The sequence below is a fragment of the Ursus maritimus genome, unplaced genomic scaffold (assembly GCF_017311325.1).
Source record: "Ursus maritimus isolate PB19 unplaced genomic scaffold, ASM1731132v1 scaffold_24, whole genome shotgun sequence".
NCBI classification, from domain to species: Eukaryota; Metazoa; Chordata; class Mammalia; order Carnivora; family Ursidae; genus Ursus; species Ursus maritimus.
The window spans coordinates 33,493,343-33,505,585 of NW_024424897.1; the positions used below are offsets into that span (position 1 = coordinate 33,493,343).

Sequence of the window (12,243 nt, forward strand, 5' to 3'; positions counted from 1 at the left end):
TTTTTTTTTTTTTTTTAAAGATTTTATCTATTTATTCGACAGAGATAGAGACAGCCAGCGAGAGAGGGAACACAAGCAGGGGGAGTGGGAGAGAAAGACGCAGGCTCCTAGCGGAAGAGCCTGATGTGGGGCTCGATCCCGTAACGCCGGGATCACGCCCTGAGCCCAAGGCAGACGCTTAACCGCTGTGCCACCCAGGCGCCCCAAGAAACAGACTCTTAACTATAGAGAACAAACTGGTGGTTACCAGAGGGGAAATGAGTGGGGAATGGGGGAAATATAGGATGGGGATAAAAGAGTATACTTATTATAATGAAAAAAAATGATAAAAGGAAAAAAAGAGACTCATCCGGAAGTATTCATGCTGAAAGATAAATAGTGATTACTTCAGAGAGGAAGAATTAGAAATGAGCAAGTGGGGGAGCCTGGGTGGCTCAGTTGTTGGGCTGCCTTTGGCTCGGGTCATGATCCCAGGTTCCTGGGATCAAGCCCTGCATTGGGCTCCCTGCTCTGCGGGGAGCCTGTTTCTCCCTCTCCCACTCCCCCTGCTTGTGTTCCCTCTCTCACTGTCTCTCACTCTGTCAAATAAATAAATAAAATCTTAAAAAAAAAAAATGAACAAGTGGGGATGGATGGGAGGGAGGGAAGTGGATGGCATTTTACTGTTTCTTATTTATATACTTTTAATTTACTTAAATCTTTACAATGAGCTTATATTAGTTTGATAACTTTTCAAAACTTCAAGATATTGGGGCACCTATGTCTCTGGGTAGAGTATGGAACTCTTGATCTCAGGGTCACGAGTTCAAGCCCCATGTCGGGCATAGAGCTTACTTTAAAAAAAAAAGGAGCGTTCAAAAGGGGCACCTGGCTGGGTTATTGAGTAGAGCATGCGGTTCTTGATCTCTGGGTTGTGAGTTCCAGTGCTATGTTTGGTGTAGAGCTTACTTAAAATCTTAAAAAAAAAAACAAAAAACTACTTAAAGGTAATGGGTTATGTTGGAAACAGATTTGGAATCAATTCCATAGTTTACCTTGGGCACTTACTCCATCTTTCTACAGTTTCCCCAACTGTAAAATAATAATTGTTACTTCATGGGATGGTCAAAGGAGCTGATCTACATTAAGCTTTTAGCCCACTGCCTGATACTGATAAAGTTGAAATGTATAGGTCAAAAAAAAAAAAAAAAGACCTAGGTATAAAAGACAATTAAGATTTTAGAATATAGTGGTATTTGTTTATTTATTCATTTAGAGCACTTGAGAGTGTGAGTGGTGGGGTGAGGTGCAGAGGTAGAGAGAGGATCTTTTTTTTTTTTAAGATTTATTTGAGAAAGAGACTGCGCGCGCCCGCACGCTTGAATGGGGAGAGAGAGGAAGAAACAGACTCTCCGATGAGCAGGGAGCTGGATGTGGGGCTCTATCCCAGGACATGAGACCATGACCTGAGCTAAAGACAGAAGCTTAACCAACTGAGCCACCCAGGCGCCCCTGAGTGAGAGAATCTTAAGCAGGCTCTATGCCCAACACAGAGCCTGATGTTGGGCTTATCCCACGACATTGAGATCATGACCTGAGCAGAAATCAGGAGTTAGTCACCCAACTGACTTGAGTCACCCAGGTGCCCCTACAATATAGTGGTATTTAAACTATGTTCCTAAGAGTCATAAGAAAAAATATGGCCTGGGGGGGGGGGTCAGGAAAGTTCTAGGTCTTTTATTCTATTTTGGAAATTTTAAGCAATGTTTCTTTAAAAAAATAGAGTCCTTTCAGAAAAAGCTTAGAAATCAACGCTGTGCGGCATAGATTTACTTGTGCTTTTACAGACTCAAACTTGGTTTTTGAAAATAGTATTGTACCTGCTTTTAGAGCTTTCTTCTCTAATAGTCTGTAAATCTTTTAAGGCCAGAGGCTGTTTCTTTTTCATTGTTTTGCATTGTATCTAGAATTGTATGGACCCCGTAAAATAAATGCTTGTTAAATGAGTTCATGCCCTAAGTGTGGAGGGAATGTATAGAGAAGAGCTGAGAGGAAGGAAGGTACTTTTAAGAACACTCTCATTTAGGGAAAAGGAGAAACCAATGTATAGGAACAGTTAAGAAAAGTGTTACAGAAATTAAGGAAAAAGGAAATGTGTTTGTTGTATTTCAAAAAGATAGTGTTATGTTTTGCTGAATCCTTAGAAGTTATGCTGATGGATTTTGGAGTCAGACAGCAGGAGTCAGTCATATCCATGCTCTGCCTCTTACTAGCTATATGATATTGGGCATATTAACTTGACTTCTTAAAAATCTAGTATTCACATCTATTAGGTGGGTTAATATTTGGTGATTAAGAGGTCATTGATGACCTTCAGGGTAGTGGGATGAAAGGACAGATTATAGGACCTTGATTCTACTGTATTTTAAAGCCTAAAGAACATATAGAAGCTTAGTGGGGAAGGAACATTGAGACATTGTAAAGTAAGATTTTTATATAAATGACTTTTTCCTATGAGACCCTTACAGTTATATTTTTTAAACCATGTTATCGGGAGTCATTTATAAAAGCATAAACCTATTAAATCAGAATTAGACTTTCCTATTGAAAGCATATTTCTCAAAATGTTATATCTTTTTTAAGTAAGCTCAGTGGTAAAGAAATGCTTTTAAACATGTTGAGCTTTTCATGTTTTAAAGTACGTTATGAAATTTTGAGAAGTCTTAACATCTTGATTCTAATTTTTCCTAGAAAAATTTCCTAAGTGTTGTTTTTTATGCTAATTTTTTATGACTTCTTATATAAGACTCTCCTGAAAAAACTACACTGGCTGCAAAGCTATCTGCCAAGAAACAGGCATCCATAAAAAGAGATGAAAATGATGATTTTCAAGTAGAGAAGAAAAGAATTCGACCCTTAGAAACTACACAGCAGGTAAACAGTTTATTAGCAGTGAAATAATACCATTATTGCTGCACGCAGTTATCAATCAAGTATCAATCAAGTTTTCAGTGGCACTTGTATAATTTACTTGGGTCGTATCATAGACATAAATTAAATGGTAAATTATTGTAACTTCATTTTATATAGTCATTCATTACAAAGGAGTTTGTTATATAGTAGATTATTCATAATAACGTGTTTAAAATAAAACTGTATGGTGCTTTTCTATATATGAGGAATTTGACGGTAAAATATTTACTTAAGGCATATATTGGTAATACAGATACTTTGTACTTTTTAACTCCTCTGTTGTTTTTCCCTAATGATGGCATTTTCTTTTGGCCAAAATATGAATATTTATGTCATGAATATTTTTGTTATTGATAGTTTTAGTATAATGACAAGGTTTATTCTTATTTATTGAGTTTTAATATTAATACATGATAAAATATTTATTTCTAAAAATTACTGAAAGACCTGAATTACTGAGTATTTTATATGAAATGTGTTTTTCATACATGAATACAATGTTTTGTCATAGAGTTCATGGCAGTAAGGTAGGGAGGTAGGCTGGGACTTCGACTTAGTTACAAATAAAGAGATTATTATAATTAATTAGCATGTCCTTTGTAGATAGTTATATATTTCTAATTGAATATACTCAAAAAGGGTTTGCATTCTTCTGTAGTTTATCTATTCTACTTAAAATCTTTATTAACTTCCATAGTTAAACCTTGATTTTAGAACTAGTTTAATTTTGGAAAAGTACTGATTACAAATGAAGTATGAATCTGTATAGATTTTCTTCTCCAAAATGTGTACATAGAGTTGGAAGTTGTGTGATAGGGCTCAACAGATAACATTTGTTCTCTGACTTAATTGACTCTCATTTCTTTTTTGGTAGGAATGGGATTATCAATAGAAATGCTTTTTTCCCCTTCATAATTTAAGTAAATAGGTTTTTGGCAATTAGGAAAAAGCATAGACGGTTTGAAGAGAAAACTTAGTGATATTAATAGAAGAAATTTAGTCAAATACAATTTCAATTATCAAATATCTAGTAAGTAATAGTAATAATAATAAAATAATTCTATCATGTAGGAAATCATGAATATTTACATTTAAAATTTTTCTGAGTTTTTAAAATTTATATATTTATTTTTAAAAGATTTTTTTATTTGAGAGAAAGAGTTTGGGGTGGGGGAAGGGCAGAGAGCAAGGGAGAGAGAGGATCCCAAGCAGGTCAGCTTGGAGCCCCACTCAGAGCTCTATTCCATGACCCCAAGATCACGAGCCGAGCCAAAACCAAGAGTTGGACACTCACCTGACTGAGCTCCCCAGCCGCCCCTGAGTTTTTGCAATTTAGAATGAAGTTTTATTTTTATTTACTTTTACTTTCCAATTAGATATGTAATTGGACTTTGCTATAATACTACACTTGATGTCCATATGGTAAGACTATTTATGGGAAGATCATTTTACAATACTATAGTTTTGACACATGACTAATTAAAGCTGTTTTGGTTACGATTTGAGATAGAGAAGGTGCTCATCTGTATTTTTAAAAATTATTCGATTATTGCTAGTTTTAAATGCTGAAAACATATCGAAAAGTATTTTGACTTCCAAGAATAACTGGCCTGCTCAGACTTTTGTTTACATTAAACTTCATTTTGGTTCTGTGTTTACAGATTAGGAAGCGTCATTGTTTTGAAAAGGAGGTACATCATTTGGATGCAAAATTTGCTTCAGGAAAGACCACAAAACTCAACTCTCCATTAGGAAAGATAAACTCCTTTTCTCCACAAAATGTATGTATTTCAGCTCAGTTTAAAGAAGGAAAATGTGGAATTTGCTAAACTCATTTAAAAGAAAAAAAAAGGAATAGTATAATGCAAAGAATAGAAAACAATTCAGAAGTCCTCTAAGTGCTGTCACATCTCTGCTACTAATATGTGAGATGGGAAATGCTATTTTCTTTGAGCCCCGGTTTCCTCATTTATAAACTGAAATAATTGGACTAGAAAGAAATCTGAAAGGTTTTTTTTCCTCTTGTACATTCTAATGTTGTGAACTCTACTTCCCTACAATTCTTATCTGTGTCCTTAGAGCAGATAGTTTTCAAGGAGTAGTCCAGGGAGCTCTAGAGATTACTGACATTTTTTTCTCAGGCAGTGTGTGAGCTCAAAAGTATTTTCATAGTAATAATAAGATATTATTTGCCTTTTTAAAGACCGTCTTGACATTTGCATTGATGGTGCAAAAGCAACAATCGGTAAAATTGTCAGTGCCTTAGCACAATCAAGATAGTAGTACCAAACCTGTTTTAATAGTTGTTTTCTGGGGCGCCTGGGTAGCGCAGTCGTTAAAGCGTCTGCCTTCGGCTCAGGGCGTGATCCTGGCGTTCGGGGATCGAGTCCCACATCAGGCTCCTCCGCTATGAGCCTGCTTCTTCCTCTCTCACTCCCCCTGCTGTGTTCCCTCTCTCGCTGGCTGTCTCTTTGTCACATAAATAAATAAAATCTTAAAAAATAAATAAATAAATAAATAAAAATAATAGTTGTTTTCTTCACCATCATTAATGCACAGTTAAAAAAAAGCCAGTTTTTCTTAAGAATGTCCTTGATGAAGTAGTAAAAATTACTAATTTTATTAAATCTCAGCCCTTAAGCTTTTTTAACTTTCTGTGTGAAGTGAGTAGTACTCAAAATGTTTTGCGTACAGGAATAGGATGATTGTCTTGAGGAAACACTCTTGAAGGATAGTTTGGATTGTTAGCTGAACTAGCCCCTTTTTTTCATGGAGCATCATTTTTACTTGAAAGAATGACTGACAGATGAACTATGGTAATTCTTGAAAATAAAGTAAGCCTGATAAAATTTGAGTGAAAATCAGAATTTTGAAAAACTGTATATGCCACTATGAGCTTGGCAGTTTTGTGATACTTATAGACTTTCCTGATGATAGTGGTGGTGATATTATAGAATGTGACTTTTCGATATTATATAATGAAATGTGTTAACATTTATAAGATCTGTAAAATCGGGGAACCAAATATTTTCTGAATGGCCTGTACATGATATTATAAGATAATGCCTGAAAAAAGATCCATCCTAAGTGCCAGATAGACCAGTGGATCTTTTTTTTCCCCCATCCCCCCATCCCTAGGCATCCTTAGACTTTTTTTTCAGTCACTATAGATTAGTTTTCATTTCCGTAGTTTTATATAAATGGAATCATGTCTGGTTTTTTTAAATTAAATTTCAGATATTGTGAATTTTACCTGCTGGGTGTTGGATGTTACTTTATATATATATATGATTTTATTATATAATAAGAAGTTATATATATATATATATAAGATTTTATTTATTTATTTGAGAGGGAGAGTGAGTGAGAGAGAGAGAGCATGAGCTGGGGGAGGAGCAGAGGGAGAAGGAGAAGCAGACTCCCTGCTGAGCTGGCAGCCCAACATGGGGCTTGATCCCAGGACTCTGAGATCATGACCTGAGCAGAAGGCAGACACTTAACCGACTGAGCCACCCAGGCACCCCCGATGTTATTAGATTTCTATAAATACTGGAGTTTTGTTCTGAGATGCAGTTAAGTTACTTGGAATCAACTTGATCTTTTGTGTTTGCTTTTAGAATTTGTGAGGTGGGACCTGAGCAGAATTTAGTTGTAGGTTACCTCAATAGAGGCTATCTCCTTCTGGGTCCTCTACCTAATGCTCTGTGAATTGTTAGGTTTCCAGTCTGGCTGGGGGGAACAGGCACTATTCCATGCCCTGTGTGAGTGCCTCATCATTTCAGATGGTTCTTTCCATTATCTTGGATTGTTAACTCGCTCACATATGTTGATCAATACTCTGCTAAATATTTGAGAGGTTCCTCTACAGATCTCTGGAATTCATTCTTTGTGCAGCTCTCTCTACTTTAGTATTCTTCCCTGTGAAGTTTAGTCTTCTCTGACTTCCTGGACTGAAGAGCAATGTCTGTTCAACTCAGGTTTGCTGGTCTATATCTGGGTTCCCCTTCCCCATGGCACAGCCTAGAAACTAGACCGTAAGCCTAGGCAATCTTTGGGCCTATCTCATTTATTTCCTGTCTCTCAGGGATCACTCTTTCTTACTTGATATCCTATATCTTAAAAACTATTGCTTCATATATTCTGTCTGTACTTTCAGTTTTTCAGGTGGGGGATTGAACAAACTCATTGACTATGGGGACAAATTCCAGAAGTTTTTAGATGGCTTATAAGTCTTCCTGTGCAGTCATAAGACTATTATGAACTTATTGTTTTCTTTTGCCCTTTTTGCTCCTCCTCCCTCTTTTTTTTTTTAAATCAACTTCTGTTAATTCTTCAGAAAGCCTTCCTTGACATCCCCAATTTTGAGTTAGATTCCCATATGGAATGTTCCTTGTACTTCTACAATTTTAACACTTATCTTACCCTTATTATTTTCTCTGTAAGGCTCTAAGTTCCATTAAGGAAACACCAGGTTCTCTAGTATATTGAGACCTCCTTGACGGCTGTGACTGTTTTATTCATCTTTATGTTCCAAGCACCTAGCTTTGTGCTAGGAACCTAGTAAAGCCTGAGTGAATGAAAACTATATTCCCTGACCTCAAAGAGTCTTCCTTTAAATTCTTAAAAATGCCAAATGGGGGAAAAGTTGTTGGTTATCTTCACAGAAGGCATATAGTTGGAGAAGTCATCTCAGGAACTTACAATATTAAATTGTCAGTAATAGTATATGCTCTTTATTTGCCTCTGCCAGTGTTTTCTCCCTCATTTTCTTTAACATTGCCTTATTTTCATAGCTCTTAGTATTTGAATTTCTTTATTTACCTGTTTATTATCTGCTTTGTTAGAATATAATGTCAGTCTTTTTCAGGTGTATCCTTAGTACCTAGAATAGCATATAGTGTATATTAGTTGCCCAATAAATATTTGTTAGTAGAATCTTCTTGAATTCTTACAATGGCATAGGCAGATAATATTGTTATTCCCATTTTACAGATAAGGATACTCTGAGAAGTAAGTAATTTGCTTAAAGTCACAAATCTGGCAAATATGAGAGCTAAATCCTACCTAACCAGTATGATGCTCTGGCAAATCCTCTAATCACTTTATACGTTCTCTCTAAAATGCTTCTCAGAAATCCTGGAGTCATCTAAGCGGAATTGTCATATCAACATAAAGGAAAGAAATATTATGTAGAAGCCTCAAGAATAAAGAAATCAAGCATAGGATAAGCTGTGATTGATAATAGCTAAAATAAGAGAAGTGGATTTTTTTTTTTAAATAAGTGGAACCCAGATAATTAATTAATTAATTAATGTGTCCATGAAAGCCAGTGGGTAGGAGAAGAGGCCGGGGGTGGGAGGAGAGGGAGAGAGAATCTTAAGCAGGCTCCACGTCCAGTGTGGGGCCCAACCTGGGGCTTGATCTCAAGACCGTGAGATTATGACCTGAGACAAAATCAAGAGCCAGACGCTTAACTGACTGAGCAACACAGGTGCCCCTAGAGAAGTGGATTTTTAAATTTAGTTTTGTTTTTATTGGTTAAGAGAATGAATTTGAGTCAGACTGCCTGTGTTTTAATCACAGCTCTGCTCCTTACTACCTGTATAACCTTGAAGTTTTTAAACTATTGCTACTTCAGTTTCCCTGTTTGTTAAATGGGGATGGTAATAGTAGTCGTACCTATCTCACAGGGCTTTTTGAGGATTAAGCAGGTTAATATTTATAAAGTGATGAATAAATTTATTAAGTGGCATATTTTAGGGCTTATTAAGTGGTAAGTGGTAGTAGAAGTAGCAGCAGTAGTTGTAGTAGTAGCAGCAAATGATTACATATTTGTGTGCTGCTAATAAAGATACTATATAATATTAATATTATATATATATAGTTATCTTTGAATGCTGCTAAAATGTATTGTATAGTATCGATTGATATTAATTTTGAGGAATTAGGTTTATAATTAAGTAACACATTCTTTTAATATCTGTTAAAGATGTCTATGGCCGAACCTGTTTAGAGTCTAGACCACTTGTAAGCAGAGTTCCTGGCTAAGTACCTTAATTTTAAGCCAAGTGCTAAGATTGATTTCTCCTTTTGGTTATGTAGTATGTTAATCATTTATTATGGTCTTATTGGTAAGGTATAATTGTATTTATACCTGTATATCCATAACTTTATATTATACGTTCTCTCTAAAATGTGTGCAGTTATATTTTTAAACCTGAATTTATAAGTTTTGTTTTCTTGGCTATAGGTGGTATAACTGTATTGCTGTAGAAATGCAATATTTGTCATAGGTGGGTGATTTATTATTTATAATATCAAAGGTATGGGTTTCTGATAATTTCTCATAAGTTTGAAGATTGTTAAACTAGATTTCTCAATTCAATCTAGTAACTCAAACGATAACATTTCACTAGTGTGACATAGAACTTTTTTTATAAAAAGATGTAAGTGGTATATGCCATACTGATTCAACATATATAAAGTATATTTATCATCACCAGAGTACTTTGCCATGACAGAAAAACATATGGTTGAGCTCTAATATTTGTTTTTTTTGTAGTCTGTAGTCAAACATGAATATATGAAGTCATTTTAGGTACTTTCTGAGTAGTTAGGGAAAAACTTACAAATACTTAGGTAAAGTGATCTATATTTTCAATGTTTTTTTTCTTCCAAACAAAATTAGATTAAGCAGTTAAAATGGAAACATAATCAATACGAAATATAAAATTGTAGTTAATATTTTCATATTTTAGTAAATTGTTGGGTAAGTTTTAGTAAATTGTTAAGAAAACCTATAGATTTGTGTGTGTGTGTGTGTGTTCTAAAGATTTTATTTATTTTAGAGAGCATGCTTGCAAGAGCAGGGGGAGGGGCAGAGGGACATGGGGAGAGAGAATCCCAAGGAGTCTCTAAGCAGAGCATGGAGCCTGATCTCATGACCCTGAGATCATGACGTGAGTCAAAACTGAGAGTCAGACACTTAACTGACTGAGGACCCAGGCACCTCAGTGTACATTTGTGTGTTTTGACTGTCATCTTAATTTTAAAAGTGGATAGTAGCATTTTTAGTGTAAATCTCATGGACATTTAGCACTAGATAATACTTCTGGTTTTTCAAACAACCAGGACTGATCATTTCCATGGATATAAGAAAGCATAATAGGGATATGAATAGAGGTAATTTATTTAAAGAAAGGAATCTTTGAGTATAGAAGTATTTTTTCCCGTTAGAAACTTACTTTGCTACTGGTGTAACATTTCCTTCTTCTCTCTCTTTCTTTTGTTTCTTTTGAATGGAGGTGTAATTGACATTTTCAAGTGTATAACATAATGATTTGGTATTTGTGTACCTTTTGAAATGATCACCTTTTATAGTTACAAAACTTGTTTTTCTTGTGATGAGAACTTTCAAGATTTACTCTTAGCAACTTTCAAATATATAGTGTTCACTATGGTCACCATGCTGTACATTACATCTTTATGACTTATTTATTTTATAATTGGAAGTTTGTGCCTTTCACTCCCTTCACCCTTTTCTCCCACTCCACCCTCCTGCGTATGGCAACCACCAATCTGTTCTGTATGAGCTTTTGTGTGTGTGTGTGTGCATGTGTGCGTGCGCGCATGGGTGTGTGTGTGTTTAGATTTTACATACAAGCAAGATCATGCCATATTTATCTTTCTCTGTCAGACTTATTCACTTAGCATAATGTCCTTGAAGTCTGTCTATACATGTTGTTGCAAATGGCAAGATTTTGTTCTTATTTATGGCTGAATAATATTCCATTGGGTATATATACATTTTCTTTATCCATTTATCCATCGATGGACACTTAGATTGTTTCTATATCTCAGCTATTGTTATTTTATTTTATTATTATTATTATTTTATTTGAGAGAGAAAGAGCACGAGCAGGGGGAGGGGCAGAGGGACAAGCAGACTCCCCTCTGAGCACAGAGACTCCCCTCTGAGCACAGAGCCTGATGCAAGGCTCCATCCCAGGATCCTGGCCTCATGACCTAAGCTGAAGTCAGACGTTTAGCTGACCGAACCACCCAAGCACCCCTCCATATCTCAGCTATTGTAAATAATGCTGCAGTGAACACAGGGGTACATATATCTTTTTTTTTTTTTTTTTTTGATAGAGTGTGTGCACACACATGAGCTGGGGGGGGAGGGGCAGAGGGAGAGGGAGAAAGAGAATCCTAAGCATGCTCCATGCCCAGCGCAGAGCCCAATGTGGGACTCAGTCTCATGACCCTGAGATCATGACCTGAGGTGAAATCAAAAGTCAAATGCTTAACTGACTGAGTCACCCAGGCTCCCCCATATATCTTTTTGAGTTAGTGTTTTTATTTTCTTTGGATCCATGCCCAGACATGGAATCGCTGGATCATATATGGTGGTTATATTTTTAATTTTTTAGTAACATCCATACCGTTTTCCAAAGTGGCTGCACCAACTTACATTCCCAACAACAGTGCACAAGGGTTCCCTTTGCTTTACATCCTCGCCAACACGTTCTTGTCTTTTTGATAATAGTCATTCTAACATGTTGTGAGGTGAGAGCTCATTGAGGTTTTGATTTGCATTTACCTGACGGTTAATGATGTCGAGTACCTTTTTATATACCCGTTGGCTATCTGTATGTCTTCTTTAGAAAAATGTCTATTTAGGGGCGCCTGGGTAGCGCAGTCCTTAAGCGTCTGTCTTCGGCTCAGGGCGTGATCCCGGCGTTCCGGAATCGAGTCCCACATCAGGCTCCTCCGCTGGGAGCCTGCTTCTTCCTCTCCCACTCCCCTGCTGTGTTCCCTCTCTCGCTGGCTGTGTCTCTGTCACATAAATAAAACAAATCTTTAAAAAAAAAAAAAGAAAGAAAGAAAAATGTCTATTTAGATCTTCTGCCCATTTTTATTTTATTTATTTATTAAGTAGGCTCCACGCCCAGTGTGGAACTTGAACTCATGACCATGGGATCAAGAGTTGGATGCTCTACCGACTGGGCCAGCCAGGCATCCCTCTTCTGCCCATTTTTAAATTGGATTGGTTGGTTTTTCTGCTATTGAATTATATGAGTTCTTTATATATTTTGGATACTAGCCCCTTATCAGACATAGGATTTGCAAATATTTCCTCCTTTTCAGTAGGTTGCTTTTTTATTTTGCTGATGGTTTCATTTACTGGCAGAAGTCTTTTAGTTTGATTTAGTGACACTTGTTTATTTTTGGTTTGTTGTTTTGCTTTTGGTGTCAGACTCAAAAAATCATTGCCAAGACCTAACATAG

General features: G+C 36.2%; 1 protein-coding gene across 1 annotated transcript in view; it reads left to right on the forward strand.

Moving 5' to 3' along the window:
- The window catches only part of BRIP1 (BRCA1 interacting helicase 1), a 179,914-nt gene that overhangs the window by 13,789 nt on the left and 153,882 nt on the right, over window positions 1-12,243 (forward strand). The window contains exons 5-6 of the mRNA XM_040640924.1: window positions 2,786-2,913; window positions 4,614-4,733. Coding sequence (XP_040496858.1) covers window positions 2,786-2,913; window positions 4,614-4,733 — 248 coding nt within the window. The remainder of the gene's footprint in view (window positions 1-2,785; window positions 2,914-4,613; window positions 4,734-12,243) is intronic.